The following is a 16,280-nucleotide window of genomic DNA, read 5'->3' as shown; positions in this document are numbered from 1 at the left end:
AATTAAAAAGCGGAACCAAAGCTAAATTAAAAAGCAGAACAAAAGGTAATAATCTCTGGATTACTACCTGAGCCACAGGTTAATTGGCACAGGATCAATAAGATTAAGGAGGCAAATGTGTGGCTCAAAGATTGGTGTGGGAGAAATGGGTTGAATTCATGGGACATTGGCACCATTACTGGGGAAGGAGGGACCTGTTCCGATGGGACGATCTTCATCTGAATCATGCTGGCACCAGAGTCCGGGCGAATTGCATAACTCGGGCTGTCGATAGGGTTTTAAACTAAATAGTGGGGGGGGGGGAGGGTTCAGTTGTATGGAGAATTAGAATATCCGATTTAAAGGAGAAGTTAGAAGTGCTTGTTAATGACGAGGACTAGTTACCGGGGCCGAGGTCTCAGGAGAGGTTAGTAAAGGTTCCAGATCACGTAATAGAACAGAGAGTATAGAAGGTGGCATGAACCTAATTTCAGGGAGAGAGAAAAAAGGGGATAAATATGACAAGGTCAATGCAGGACTGAGGGTGTTGTACATAAACGCGTGCAGTATATGGAACAAGGTAAATGAGCTTGTTGCGCACAAAGCACCAGGGTCCCAGGTTCGATTCCAGCTTGTCATTGGCTGGTACGATGTTGTGGACATCACAGAGAGGTGGCTACAGGAGATCAGGGCTGGGATCTAAATATGCAAGGATATGTGTCCGATCGAAAGGACAGGCAGATGGGCAAAGGGGGCAGGATTGCATTGTTAGGAATGGAATGAAATTAAATCGATAGCAAGAAGCGATATAGGATCAGAAGGCATAGAATCTCTGTGAGTAAAGTTGAAGAATCGCAAAGGAAAAAAGAACCTGATGGGAGTTATGTATAGGCCCCCTAGTAGTAGTCAGGATGTGGGGCAGAAAATAAATCAGGAGATAGAAAAGGCATATAAGAAAGGTAATATTACAATAAAAATGGGGGACTTCGATATGCAGGTGGACTGGGAAAATCAGGTTGGTAGCGGATCCCATGACAAGGAATTTGTGAAATGTCTATGGGATGGATTTTTTGGAGCAGCTTGTGACAGCCGACTAGGGAACAAGCAATTCTGGATTTGGTGATGTGTAATCAGGCAGACCTGATGAAGGAACTTAAGACCATAAGACAGAGGAGCAGAATTAGGCCACTTGGCCCATCGAGTCTGGTCCGCCATTCAATCATGGCTGATATTTTTTTCTCATCCCCATTCTCCTGCCTTCTCCCCATAACCCCTGATCCCCTCATTAATCAACCTATCTATCTCTGCCTTAAAGACACTCAATGAATTGGCCTCCACAGCCTTCTGAGGCAAAGAGTTCCACAGATTCACCACCCTCTGGCTGAAAAAATTCCTCATCTAAGTTTTAAAGGATCGTCCCTTTAATCTAAGATGGTGTCCTCTTAAGGTGAAGGAGCCCTTAGGGAGCAATGTCCACAAATGATAGAATTTACCCTGCAGTTTGAGAGGGAGAAGCTAGAATCAGATGTAACAGTATCACAATTAAATAAGGGTATATACAAAGACATGAGGGAGGGGCTGGCCAGAGTTGATTGAAAGGGGAGCCTCGCAAGGAAGACAGTGGAACAGCAATGATGGAGTTTTTTGGGGTTATTCGGGAGGCACAACAGAAATTCATCCCAAGGAGGAAGAAACGTGCTAAGGGGAGGACGAGGCACCCATGGCTGATGAGGGAAGTCAAGGACAGCATAAATCAAAGAAAAAGCATGCGAAGGGGCGAGGAGTACTGGGAAGCCAGAGGATTGGGAAGCCTTTAATAGTGAGCAGAGGACAACTAAAAATGTAATGGGGGGGGGGGGGGGGGAGAAGACAAATTATGAGTATTAGCTAACTAGTAATATAAAAGAAGATAGCAAGAGTTTTTTTCAGTGTATGAAAGGTAAGAGAGAGGCAAGAATAGACTTTGGACCACAGGAAAATTAGGCTGGAGAAGTAGTAATAGGAAAAAAAAAATGGCGAGGAATTGAATAGTTACTTGGCATCAGTCTTCACGGTGGAAGATACCAGTGGAATACCAGACCTTCAGGAGAATCAGGGGGCAGAGGTGAGTATAGTGGCCATCACTAAGGAGAAGGTTCTGGGGAAACTGAAAGGCCTGAAGGTAAATGAATCACCTGGACTGGATTCTAAAAGAGATAGCTGAGGAGATTGTAAAGTCATTGGTGGTGATTTTTCAGGAATCACTGGGGGCAGGGAGGGTCCCAGAGCACTGGAAAATGGCTAAACTTAGGCTAGATGGCTAAATGGCTAAATGGAAAATTCTTAAACCACTGTTTAAGAAGGGAGGCAGGCAGAAGATGGGAAATTATAGGTCGGTGAGCCTGACTTTGGTCATTGGTAAGATCGCGGAGTAATTGGAAGTGCATGATAAAATAGGACTGAGTCAGCATGGCTTTGTCAAGTAGAGGTCAAGTCTGACAAATCTGTTAGAGATCTTTGAGGAGGGCAGCACGGTGGCGCAGTGGGTTAGCCCTGTTGCCTCACGGCACTGAGGTCCCAGGTTCGATCCCGGCTCTGGGTCACTGTCCGTGTGGAGTTTGCACATTCTCCCCGTGTCTGCGTGGATTTTGCCCCCACAACCCAAAGATGTAGGTGGATTGGCCACGCTAAATTGCCCCTTAATTGGAAAAAATTAATTGGGCATTCTAAATGTATTTTAAAAAAGGGATCTTGAGGAGGTAACAAGGAAATTAGTCAAAGGAGAACCAGTGGACATGATCTACTAAGATTTCTAGAAGGCCTTTGACAAGGTGCTACATAGAAGGCTGTTACGTAAGTTAATTAGAACAGTACAGCACAGAACAGGCCCTTCGGCCCTCGATGTTGTGCCGAGCAATGATCACCCTACTCAAGCCCACGTATACCTATCCCAGTAACCCAACAACCCCCCATTAACCTTATTTTTTAGGACACTAAGGGCAATTTAGCCTGGCCAATCCACCTAACCCATGGTGTTAAGGGTAAGATCCTGGCATGGATAGAGGATTGGCTGACTGGCAGAAGGCGGAGAGTGGGATAAAGGGGTCTTTTTCAGGATGGCAGCTGGTGACTAGTGGTGTGCCTCAGAGGTCGGTGCTGGGACCACACTTTTCACAATATACAATAATGATCTGGAAAAAGGAACTGAGGGCACTCTTGCTAAATTTGCAGATGATACAAAGATTTGCAGAGGGACAAGTAGTATTGAGGATGCAGGGGGGCTGCAGAAGGATTTGGAAAGGCTCGGAGAGTGGGCAAAGAAGTGGCAGATGGAATACAATGTGGAAAAGTGTGAAGTTATGCACTTTGGAAGGAATAATGCAGGCATAGACTATTTTCTAAATGGGAAAAGGCTTAGGAAATCAGAAGCACAAAGGGACTTAGGAGTCCTAGTTTAACCTTAAAGTTAATGTGCAGGTTCAATTGGCAATTAGGAAGGCAAATGCAATGTTAGCATTCATGTCACGAGGGTCAGAATACAAGAGCAGGGATGTATTTCTGAGGCCCTATAAGGCTCTGTTGAGACCCCATTTGGAGTATTGTAAGCAGTTTCTAAGGAAGGATGTGTTGGCCTTGGAAAGGGACTAGAGGAAGTTCACAAGAATAATCCCTGGAATGAAGAGTTTGTCATATGAGGAGCGGTTGAGGACTCTGGGTCTGTATTCGTTGGAATTTAGAAGGATGAGGGAGGATCTTTTTGAAACTTACAGGATACTGTGAGGCCTGGATAGAGTGGACATGGAGAGGATGCTTCCACTTTTAGGAAAAACTAGAACCAGAGGACACAATCTCAGACTAAAGGGATGATCCTTTAAAACAGAGATGAGGAGGAATTTCGTCAGTCACAGGATGGTGAATCTGTGATACTCTTTGCCGCTGTAGAGGCTAAATCACTGAGTATTTTGAAGACACAGATAGATAGGTTCTTGATTAATAAGGGGATCAACCATGACTGAATGGCGGAGCAGACAAGGTGGGCCAAACGGCCTAATTGTGCTCCTATATCTTATGGTCTGAAATAAACAATAACTACAGTGTTAGACTTGGCTCAATGGTAGAACTCTTTCAATTAGAAGATTGATTCTCCGACCCTGCGCTGGATCGGACAATCCCCAGGGGAAGGGGCGACTCCCGTCCAGCTGCCCCGATGTCAGTTGCCCTATTCTCCGGCGCCGCTTTTCGGGGGCTAGCGGAATTCCCGCTGCGCCAGTCGGGGGCTGTTGACAGCGGCTTCCCCGGCGATTCTCCCATCCCCGATGGGCCGAGAGCCGTCCAGTTTTGGCCAGTCCTGCCGGCGTGAATTTCTCACCTCACACACGGCGGGACCTGGCAGGTAAGTGTGCTGGGGCAGTTCTGGGGGGGGGGGGGGGGGATCCGACCCTGGGGATGGCCCCCATGGTGGCCTGGCCCACGATCGGGGCCTACCAATCCTGCAGGCGGGCTGTTTCCGTGGGGGCCTTCTTTTCTCCACGCCGGGCCCCTGTAGGGCTCCGCCATATTCCCCGGGGGGGGACGGCATGGCGAAGAGTGCATGTGCGGATATATGCCGGCCGGTCCGCACATGTGCGGGATCACGCCGGCCATTCGCATGCGCAAACTTGCGCCGGCTGGAGCGCCACCAACCACTCCGGCGTCAACCCACCCCCTGAAAATTTGGAGAATTCCTCACTTTCGGGGGCTGTTGATGCCGGAGTGGTTAGCACCGGTTTTCCCTCCGGTGAGAATCCCGCCCTGTGAGTTCACCCTAAAGACTTGAGCCCTTAATTGGGCCAATACTTCAGTACAGTACTGGGAGTGCTACATTATACAGATATAATTTTTCAAATGAGATGTCACACAGAAACATCAGCACCACCTTGTGTGTGTTGGAATGATCCAACAGCACTATTTGAAGATATGGGAAATTTACCAAATGCCCTGGTGAATTGTTACTCATCAACCACACCAAACACCACTTCATTTAGCTATCTGGCTAGGTTACAATAGTGACAACACTTCAAAAATAATCCATCTCCTGCAAAGTGTTCTGGGAAGATGCAAGGCACAAGATAAATTCAAGATCTTCCTTTAATTTCGCGCCACCAGCAAACAGGAACTGGAGAATCCAGCCCAATAGCTGGAATAGTGTAAAAGCAGCTGGAAAACGCAACAAGTTGAGATTTTACTTGTTCTAGTTATATAGTGTTCAGGCCACGACGTGGAAAGAGAATAGAATTCTATTCCTTGGAATGTTGGACTCAGAATTTTGTGGTATTAATGACAGCAAAATTGCAATTGCCACCACTACTCCCTTGAAAGTGACAGTAACCACTGGAGTCTGCACCTGAACAGCAGTTAAATACATAAATACAGAGGTTGCTCTCAGTGATTCTCTCCTTCCCAACAGGAAAACACTTGAGTTCCCCACAAATGTCACCACCTTTGAAATCAAGAAGTAATCACGGAACTGACAATACTTTGCGCTTTTCTGCTATTAAGCCCACCATAAAAACCCTTGAAAAAGTTGCATCTCATTGAATGAGACATATCTGTGTCTTTAACTATGTAATATATTCACAAATACATTGACAAAGCCTCTCTGATCCTGGAAATAAATTTTATATGTGCGAAATTTCTCTATTAAGACAAAAAAATTCACCCTTTATTTTTTTAAAAACTGGATTTACAATGTTTCAACTTTTGCATGTTTGATTCATTCATTGAGGCTGATGCTCTGTATTGCCTACTCATAATTACCTTGAGAATGTGATGGGTCTTTATCTTGAATGCAACATAGTGACTTATTAGGCTATTTCAGAAGGCAATTAAGAGCCAATCACATTGCTGGGGTCTGAAGTCACATATAGACCAGACTGTGTAAGGAACAGCAGATTTCCTAAAGGACATGGCAGAACCAGATGGTTTTTACCACAAGTTGGTAGTTTCATGGTTACCATTATTGATACTAACTTTTTATTTCTAATTTGTTTAGTCAATTAAATTCACCAGTTGCTGAGGTAAGATTTGAACTCATGTCTCCAAATCATTAGTCCAGGCCTCTGGACTACTAGCCCAGTAACATAAACACTATACTACCATACTTCTAAATCCTGTGTGCACAGCCCAATCATTTATTTTGCTCTCTGTGAAATGTGACTGTAAGTATGGATAATAAGAACAAATTACTTCTTGGTATGCTGTCTGTGAAAATACTTTGACTGGCTGCTTATCCCATGTGATGAGTCGTCTCTATTGCTGGATACCTGAAGGTCCCCTTAACTAGAAACCAGATTCAAATTGATGTCAGCAGAGGAAAATTCCATGCCACAGAGACTGCTAAATCATTTTGGGAATCTTTCTTCGAGATCAGTCGCTTCGCTACTGACCATGAAATCTGGGCCATTATCTTTGGTGTCAGTACATTAAGTGTTTGTATACATTTAACATCTGCTTATTGTGCATGAGTAGCGCACTATGGTTAAATAAGGAAACGTATTTTTCAAATTGTGCTGCAAAGTTTTGAATGTGCAGATTCGCTATTTGCCATATTAATGAAATGGCCCTTCTTTAAACTGGTGGCGAGGTATAAAAGGTCAGTGAATTGTAGTCTGGTGGTGGTGTACAGCAACTCATATTTGCCTCAAAAGAATTCAGCAAATCCAAACTCTCATGTTCAGGCATTTAATTGCCTTCAGCTCCAAAGTGGTAACCAGTACTGTTAGTACTTGCTAGATTGGCAGTTTCAAATAATACTGGCTCTTTCATCTTGCTTGCTGATTTCAAACTAAAAAAGAACAAAAGCAGATTCAGTGCCAGGTACAATCTAAGAACGCATGCTTGGTTCTTGCAAGAACGGTTAAAGAAACTATTATATAATGCCTATAAGATAGAAAATTGCTAATGTCTGCATGAAATTATCTCGCTAAAGTACTGAAGGAAAATGATTACAAATAACATTAAGGTAGTAGTATCAGGAAAAGTGTGTCAGAATCCAAATGAAAACAGAACTTTTGAGTTTCATTATGCCCTTGTCAGTGCAAGTGCCTCTGCATTTCATGTATCTGCATGTATTTCATTTGTAATTTCTTCATTTACAAGATTTTTATTCAGCTGACATTAGTCTTGGTGTTGTGTTTCCGATAATAACACTGTGAGTGAATTTTTTCATTTGTTTGACTAAGTGTCAACTCAGGCAGGAGTGTGATGTTGTACGAAGTAAATAATGGCATGATGGGAAAACTGGTCAACTACTGGGTACAATGTAAGAAAAGCTGACTTCGCATGACCTAAAGCCTGAATAAGATCAGAGAAGGTCAAGCTGTTCCGAAATGCCTGGGCTCCGTAAATTCTGATAAGACTAACTCGTCATAACCCAAAGCAGTCTAAATACGACAAGATAGGGTCAGAACAAGTCTCCTCCGATTCTTAAACATGCGATCAAAGGACAAGATAATGGTATGAGACATAGAGTCCTGAAAGGTCAGCAAGGTGACGCCTGTTTTATGATATCGCTTATGTTTGTACTTCTGATTGAATTCCTGACCAAGCTGTAGTCACGTAATCCTGATTTAGATAATGTATAAATACTGAGCTGATTCTCTGTGAAAGCGCAAACTTGAGAAGGAAACAGCAGTTTTGCTGACTGCTCTCTGACTTCAAGTGTCAGCCATTTCTGCATGCAGTTGTAATTCGTAAATAAAGCTTTGTTATGTTTTCTTAACGAGTGTTGTTGAATCTTTCTATCACAGTCCAGAAGCGGGAAAAATATTGACTTTAGCGGGAGAGGCGCTTTTGGGCCTACCAGCTCTTCCTGCCATATTTTAGACACTTGGTCAAAAGAATCCTGCAGGCGGGTCTCACGTTGCCATGCTGGCAGGGTGGGCTGAAATCCAAACGTGGGAGGATAATAGAGCGGGGAAGCCCACAAATTATATTAAAATGTATAGTGATGGGGTTCCCAACACCCATTATGTCATTGGCGGGGCGCAGGGACAATCGGAATGGGAAATCCCGATGGTGTAAAAGCCATTTGGAACTCCCGTTGGACTGGCTGCTCTTGCTGCCATTCTTGCCCACCGAAAAGGGGATGGAAAATCCCAGCCACTGATTTCTTACATATATTATCTCAATTATTGATAAAAATTAAGTACACACTACCTTTTGGAGAATGAAAGTAAAGCTTCAGCTATTGGAGGGAAGCAAGACAGAATGTCTGTTCATAGAAATGCGTGTAAGTTTGATTCTTGAAGCTATGAAATGTGCATTCTGTTCATGTTGTAGGTAGGTGTCAATTTACTAGGCTTATGAGTTATCAGTATTCCTATTGGTTATATTGTAAGGTACTTTCCAGAAACACCAAGATGCTTCCAAGTGCCGAAGTTCTTAGGCTGGTGAATTTCCAATTTTGGACATTCTATTAGCAGCAATGTGGAAGCTTGAACTGAAACTTCAGAAATGATCCAGCTTCCCCAAGTGTTTTGACACCATTATACACAGCTTTTTTGCTCTATATTGGAGCTTTTACCTTTAAAGAAGCAACATCATTTTTAGCTTAGCTATTTGAGAGATGAAACCTGTTCACAATGAATTGTCATAAGAATATGATTCAACCATAGGGTCATTGGTAAAGTTACTGCTCCATCAGTGACAGATCAGATCAACTTTCATCCTAAGCCATTTCTGGCAGTCAAGACTCAGCTAGAGTAGGGTCTTTCTTCAGTACATAATGCATAGTGCCAGAGCACCTGATATATAAAGTTCTGGTCAGGGGGTATATTGGATTTTGTTTAAAACTGTAATGGAAGAGGTAAGATGTGAAGTCAGATTAGTGGAATCTGCGAACGATGGTTGCAATATTATATAAATAACTTGGATGAAAGGGCTGAAGACATGATTGCTAAATTTGCTGACAACACAAAGTTAAGTCGGAAAGTAAACAGAGAAACAGAGAAACAGAGAAAGTAGGAGCAGGAGTAGATCATTCAGCCCTTTGAGCCTGCTCCACTATTCAATATGATCATGGCTGAACCTCTATTTCCCCATCCCTTGACACTTTTAAAATTAGAGGGGGATTTTACCCTCCTATTTTCGGGGGGGAAGGAATGGCAGAGGGGGGAGGAGAATCACATGGGAGTCCCAAAACAACTCTTACGCCGCGGGTTTCCCGGGTCGATTGTCCCCACCCAACCAATGAAGTAACAAAATCCCAACTTTATAAATTGGGATCCCCATTTGCATCAATTGAAAGATAATTATCAGGCCTTTACACCTGATAGTCTCCCTAGGTTAAGTTGTCAATTCACGCTGATGTGAGGCCATGTAAGGGTAAATCACAGCAGGACCCCCACGATGTGCACCTGGTGAGCAGAACCCGCCGGAGGCACACAGGCAATTACAGCCTCTGGGGGAGACGGTCAGGCCCCAGGCAGTACCCTAGTAAGTGCTGAAGGAAGTGCCCAGGGGGTGTTTGTGGGGGTGGTGGCAGGGGTTTGTGCGAAATGGTGGCCGGATAGCGGGATTTCCTTGGGAAACCCTCGTATTCCTTGCCATGTATAGATTTGTATGGCAATGGATACGGAATTGCTTCCCGATTTGTGCTCCCACGTGTAAATGTGTTGCAATTTTACTGTGGCGGGGACTCCCAAACAGAGAATCTCACCCACATTATAACATTCACAATTAAAATTTATACTATGAACAATTAACAGAGACAACAATCATAGAGACAACGTTTCGGAGGACATTGTTTTCTGTGTGGTTGTTGGCGAAGCTCAGACGTCTGTTTTTTTGAGTTGACTGCAACCTCTGGTGTTTTTGATTTAGTTTAGATGTCGTCTGTAGTTGTCTCAACCGGAGTCGAAGTAGTGTTCAGAGGTTGTTTCGGTGTTGAAGTGTCCTCAACTGGGGTACTGTCTTCCACAGTTGTTTCTGGTATCGTCAGGTTCTCAGGAATGTCTAGGTCTCCACTTGGCACAGTTTGTTGTGGACTCTCGGTTGACTCTGTCTCTGGCAAACTAGTTCTAGTTGCTAAAAGTTGATGAGGAGGCTCCTGAGCCTTGGCCACCAAAAAAGCTTCCGTTTATCCCCTTCATCCTTACTCGTGAGCAAGAATTATTGTCTAAACCAATTTAAGCCAATTCCTGAGAACATGCAGGAATAGAACACATTGGACAGCCTTCTTTGAGGCAATGTCCAAAGTGGTGGGGGTGAGGGTGGAGCCATGCCTGAAAGTGGCGGTCTTCAGCGTCTCGGACCAGCCAGATCTATTCCTGGGGAGGAGGGCAGACGCCCTTCCCTTTGCCTCCCTGATCGCCCGCCATAGAAACCTGTTTGGCTGGCAGTCAGCAGCACCACCCAGAGCTGCAGACTGGCTGTCCGATCTCTCCAAATGGAGAAAATCAAATTCGCCATCCGAGGGTCAGACGACGGCTTCCACAGAACGTGGGAGCCATTCACGCGAATGTTCCGGGACTTATTTGTGGCCAACGAACAAGAGGAAGAATAGCCAGGTAGCCAAGAATCAGGGGAAAGTAGTCAAGAATCAGGTGAAGGTAGCCAAAGCATGAAAGGGAGAGATAGACTGGGAGGGAGGGAGGGAGGCAGGGAGGGGGGGAGATGGCTAAACCTGAGGAAAGAAATGTGAGTCACAGGGTGGGGGAGGGGGGGGGGGGGGAGACAGCTAAACCTGAGGAAAGACAGACGAACCGTAGAGGGGGGGGGGGGGGGGGGGGGCACAAGAGGAGAACCTGTGGGGTAGGGAAACGGGAGCCGGAAGGAAGGCACGGGATGCCAAAACGTGCATGACGTCTCCAGGAGCGGGGAATGAGGAAAATAAAGGTGGAGGACTGGAGGAGCAGCAGAAGCGGAGGCGAGTGCGGGACGGCAGCGAGACCCGTCCGGGAGAAGCAGGCGACAACAACACAAAACACAGCCAAGTATCGGACACTGTAATTATCTCCCCGGCACCCAAATGTATATTTGCCTCCCCAGTCCCCGCCCCCCTTCCCCCCACTCCACCCCCCGCAAACAGTCGCCTACTTACGTGGTGTAAATAATTTTGCCAGGTGTACAGAGCTGCCGCTGTCGAGCTGGTGCACAATACCCTATGTTATTCTATTTCATATTTTATTGTATTCTATGTTGGGGTGTGCCCTTCTCTTCTAAGTATGTGTATGTATATATATATATATATATGTTTCTTATTCTGTGTACATAACGGTAATTATACCTTGTTCAAAAACCCAATAAAAAAACATTTATAAAAAAAAGGATAGTCTGCCCATTTTCACGTGCAAATGGTCAATGGCGTCATCAATATAATTACATGATCGGACTCTTAAAGTGACTTTGTTCCAACTAGAAACAAATATGAATACACAACAGTAGCGAGCTGCCTTCTTAAACTGCTGCAGTCCCTCAGGCGTAGGTACACCCACATTACTGTTAGCAAGGGAGTTCCAGGATTTTGACCCAATGATATTGAAGGAACAGTGGACATATTTCCAGGTCAGTATGGTGGGTGCCTTGGAGGGGAACCATATTGATGTATATTTCTTGATATGTTAGAGATAATGTTTGAACCTAACTAATTCCATTATAATCTGTTATAGACACTTTGATACTCTAAGTAAATGACCTTCCTTTTGAAGAGTATTACGGTATTTCTAATTTTGTGGTGTGCGGAAGTGCTCTGGCCAAAGTGCCTTTGAATAAGTTTTAGAAAAAAGTACACCTCTTCCTAAGGATCAGGAAGCTAGGAGTAAGAAGGGAAATTAGCAGATCGTTTATACATGAAGGTAACACACTTATGTATAAGTTCTCTGGAAATGCCATTAAAGGGACTATCGTAAATGTGGTAGTGAAGTGTTTTTGTACAGAGAACAGATTGCAGGATATGATCACAACATAATTAGATGGGGTTAAAAGTGTATGTTTGGTCAAGGACATTTTTTGGTCCTGAAAGATTGGTGTGCAGTTCAGTGGGCTCTCTGTCTCTGATCAGGACCCTGAGACCCCATTGAATTTTCTCTGCTGGACCTAATATTAGAGAATAGAAATGTGGAACTTCTTTCTTTATATGTCATCCGACTTGATATAGCTCTGTCAGCATGATAACTGAACAAATGTCACACAATATAATGCATCTCTATAGTTTACCTCTAACATTTGAGTTAGATTGGCTTAGTAGCTGGTATGCCTGGTTTAACTTCAAGCTGCAATATGAGTGGAACATTTGTGCATTGATCATGGCCAATCCACCTAACCTGCACATCTTTGGACTGTGGGAGGAAACGGGAGCACCCGGAGGAAATCCAAGCAGACACAGGGAGAATGCGCAAACTCCACACAGACACCCAAGACTGGAATCAAATCTGGGTGCCTGGCACCGTGAGGCAGCAGTGCTAACCACTCTGCCACCGAGTCGGCCCACTACTTCAAAAGTTATCCACTGATATGAAACACTTACTACTTTTTAAAAACGGGCACGTTCTTTCTTATTCTGGATTGCCTTGCATAAACATATATTAATGCTTTTCCTTCATTTCCCATTCTCCTGTTACGAGTTGTGCTTTGTTTCTTTGCATAAATTAGTTTAGAAAAAAATCAATTGGCAGAATAACCCGTTAGGATATCCTCTATTTCATGTTTAGTTCCTATTAATGGCACAGGTCTAGCCAAAACATGAAAGTAAAAATGTTTAAGTTGTTCTACTAATGGTATGTAATGATGTAATGTGGACAAGGCCATTTAAAAAAATTACACCAGGGACCAGTGTGGAGGATTACGTTCCGAAATGCATCCTTTCTTCAACTACAAAAAAGAACATTAGCTTTTTAGACTATACTCAGTTTTTTGTTGTTGGGAATCACTTCTGAACCATTTAATATCACGTTTCCAATCTGACTTTCATTTTTCCTTCGAAAAAAATGTTGACACCCATCTCTCCTCCCAATATTTGACTGCTTTACACTTTTCAGTTCTGTCTCTGCATGTATAATTTTTTAATAGCCTATTTTTGTCAATCGATCGCACTTGCAGCTGTTAAAAACCTCTACAAGCTGGATCTATTCCTGTTTTGCAAATAAAATAAGGAATAATGCTTTAGGAAGTAGGAAAGTACAGGAAGGGTTTCACATGAAAATCCTGCTAGCATTTTTATTCTAAGCATTGAAACCTAATTAAGTTAGAATGAATCACAAAGCCACCAGATAATTAATGGGACACTCATGAATAGCAAAGGTTTACTCAGGAATTAAGCTGCTCCAGCAAGTTTACTTGGCTATCGGTATTTGGAATTATGTTTATGCAGCACAAATTTAGTCATTCTTTTAAAAAGCATTTCGCCACAACAAGGATTTCCCACTTAATCACTTCCCTGCAAATGTAGTGCAGACAAACATAGAGTGCCAAACTATGTATTCCCTGATCTGGCCTATTTCAATTTCTAAACCATGTAGTCCCAGTTTCCTCTTATAATTACTGCTTTTTGCGATGATGTTGCATATTATGTTGATTTACCCAGAAGACTGTGAATGCCTTGGTTTGCTCTCCATCCACATTGGATGATCCAATTCTTCTGATGTTAAAACCATTCCACTATCCTGATAATCCTGAAAAAAAAAACAACAGCAAATTAATACAGGATTGCTTTTTAACTTTGTAATTGGCTATGTGATCTAGTAGATCCTTCCAACATTTTTAAATATGGTTATAGGACATTGAATAAAACCTCTCGAAAGACCCAACGCTCTCCCCTCCGCTCCTCTAATTGTTTCTGAATGATCCCAGAGTTTTGTGTCTGCCAGGAGTCCAGTGTTGATCACTTTGGGTGAGAAGCATCCTGATATCAACCTTAAAATTACCGTTTATAGTTTGACGCTCTGCCTCTTTGTCCTGCTTCCAGTTTAATTTATAACTGTGATTGCCTCTTCGATGCCTGCATTCTAAAGTGAAAAAACCCAAATTGCTCCAGTCCTTATTGATAAGTTAGACTCAAGCTAGGGGCTTGATTCTCCCAGTCCTGATCAGGCCGGAACAGAGGTAGGATTGAGAACAAAATGGCCACTGAACCATGTGGCCAGACGTCATCCTGGTGCACGTTTCATATTTGCTTTCTCTTGGGTTACATGCCTTGCGCTATGTCATTGGAGGTTCCTGATTGGTGTTTTGTGAAGAAGAGCCGAGGTAAATCGTAAAACTCCTCGTATGTTGATGGCGGTCCCTTGGGCTGGGGGTGGGCACTGGTATAGTTGCTGCTGAGCAGGCTCTTGCTTTGGTGGTACTATTTGTATTTGGACGATGGCTTCCGCTGAAAATGTTGTCTTGGTTGAAAATCTCAGCCCTGCGATGCAGGTCATTGGAGCTCACCTTGAAGAATTGCGGGGTACCTTTTGGAGATCAGTGGAGGCGCATGAGAGAGCTCAGACACTTGAAAGAGCACTTTCCCTGGTGAAAGCCCACCTTCATGTTGTCGAGATCCTATTGCATGTTGTAAGTGTTTGGGTAGGAGGGGCGGGGACTAGGTGTGTTCACGGGCTCAGTCCCTGGCACAAGGTGAAAAGCGAGTTCCTGATTGAGTTTGAAAATTGTCATGTTTTGGTAATCTTGATTTGGAGGCTTGGTGCATCAGATTCAATGGATCACAAAAAATCCAATCTTCAAGGCCAGGGGCGGCTGGGCCCAACGATCGCTGATCCTATATCGTCCTATTCTCGATCCTAGTCATGAGGGTTGGAGGTGGTCCAATTATTGGGGGTCTTGACGGTTCTGCTTCCTTTCGTGTTGGGGTTCCCCCAGCTAGGGCTAGAGTGATTGTCCTTTTCTTCTCAGCATTCTCAGGGATGGTGCACTGCTCCAGAAGGGGTGGGAGAGGTATGGGTTTGGCTGAGGTACAGGTTTTGGGGTGTGTTGGAGATCCTGGGAGTATTTTTCCCTGTGTGTTGGGACATGCTGGGCTAGGCCAGGTCCAGTGCTGTGGCAAATATCTTGTTGCCTCTAGGGGTTTGGAATGTCCCTTTTCGAGTGTGCTTGTTGGGTGCATCCTGGGAGGTTGGTTTTGCTTCTTTGGTGTGGGATGCCTTTTTGGTTAATTTTTTTTTAAATTTTAGTGTACCCAATCATTTTTTCTATTAAGGGGCAATTTTAGCGTGGCCAATCCACCTAGCCTGCACGTTTTTGGGTTGTGGGGGCGAAACCCACGCAGACACGGGGAGAATGTGCAAACTCCACACGGACAGTGACCCAGAGCCGGGATCGAACCTGGGACCTCAGCGCCGTGAGGCGGTTGTGCTAACCACTAGGCCACCGTGCTGCCCCCTTTTTGGTTAATTGAGCAACCTGTTATCTTCTCTTCTTCATTGGTGGTTGCTTGAGGCCTGCCAGGCTTCTCCTGCACTCCTTTATAATTGCCTGTGAGGAGTTTGCACATTCTCCCTGTGTCTGCGTGGGTTTCACTCCCACAACCCAAAGATGTGTAGAGTAGGTGGATTGGCCACACTATATTTCCCTCTTAATTGGAAAAAAAAATTGAATACTGTAAATTTATTTTTTTTTAAATTTTTGAATTCCAATTAAGGGCAATTTAGAGTGCAATCCACCCTCCCTGCACATCTTTGGGTTGTGGGGTGAGATCCACACAGACACGGGGTGATTATGCAACCCCACATGAACAGTGACCCGGGGCCAGGATTGAACCCGGGTCCTCGGTGCCATGAGGCAGCAGTGCTAACCACTGTGCCACGCCGCCTGCCATTCCTTAATTAAGAACAAAGAACTTTTATAGTTCAGGGGGCCTCACCTTCCTGGTATCACCTGGAATTTCATGGGCATCAGCGGTAGAGAGAGCTGTTTGGACCACCAGAGCACCAGGAAGACTGCAAATGGAAATTGGTGCGGTACCCTACAACTGAGACCAGTAGAATTGAACAGCCCCTGCCTTCACATTGAGGGCAGAGTCTAGGCATCAGGAGGCCAGAAGTGAGGGACGAGGGATTTAAGGGGGAGACACTAACCTGATCACAGGATCGATGACAGTGGCAGAAACCCATGTACGTGACTAAGAACCAATGACAAAGGAGACTCTGGGAGAGAGTCTGTGCCCTTGTCAGCTGCGGGCTCATGTGACATATCACAGGAGGCTGTACAATGGTGCATCAACCAGACAACAGATGTGCCTTCTTTACCAACAACACATCAGAATCACACCTGATGGGGCATTGAGGGCTCAGATGGCACTGGGTCCAGTAGCTGGAGCATTCAGGGCGTGACCTGAAATACTCTCAGGC

At 44.4% G+C, this 16,280-nt stretch overlaps 1 protein-coding gene across 2 annotated transcripts in view; it reads right to left on the bottom strand.

The window, feature by feature from the left end:
* flt1 (fms related receptor tyrosine kinase 1) overlaps positions 1 to 16,280 on the bottom strand; it is a 269,771-nt gene that overhangs the window by 7,147 nt on the left and 246,344 nt on the right. The window contains exons 29-30 of one of the 2 annotated variants that reach the window (XM_038817857.1): positions 13,516 to 13,607; positions 4,728 to 6,781 (exon numbers count right to left, since the gene is read on the bottom strand). In XM_038817857.1, coding sequence (XP_038673785.1) covers positions 6,679 to 6,781; positions 13,516 to 13,607 — 195 coding nt within the window. In that variant the 3' untranslated portion in view covers positions 4,728 to 6,678. Of the gene's footprint in view, positions 1 to 4,727; positions 6,782 to 13,515; positions 13,608 to 16,280 lie in introns of those variants that run through there. The other variant, XM_038817858.1, reaches the window with a different exon arrangement.

Source organism: Scyliorhinus canicula, chromosome 14 (genome assembly GCF_902713615.1).
Source record: "Scyliorhinus canicula chromosome 14, sScyCan1.1, whole genome shotgun sequence".
Taxonomy (NCBI): Eukaryota; Metazoa; Chordata; class Chondrichthyes; order Carcharhiniformes; family Scyliorhinidae; genus Scyliorhinus; species Scyliorhinus canicula.
This window is presented reverse-complemented; position numbering and strand designations above follow the sequence as displayed.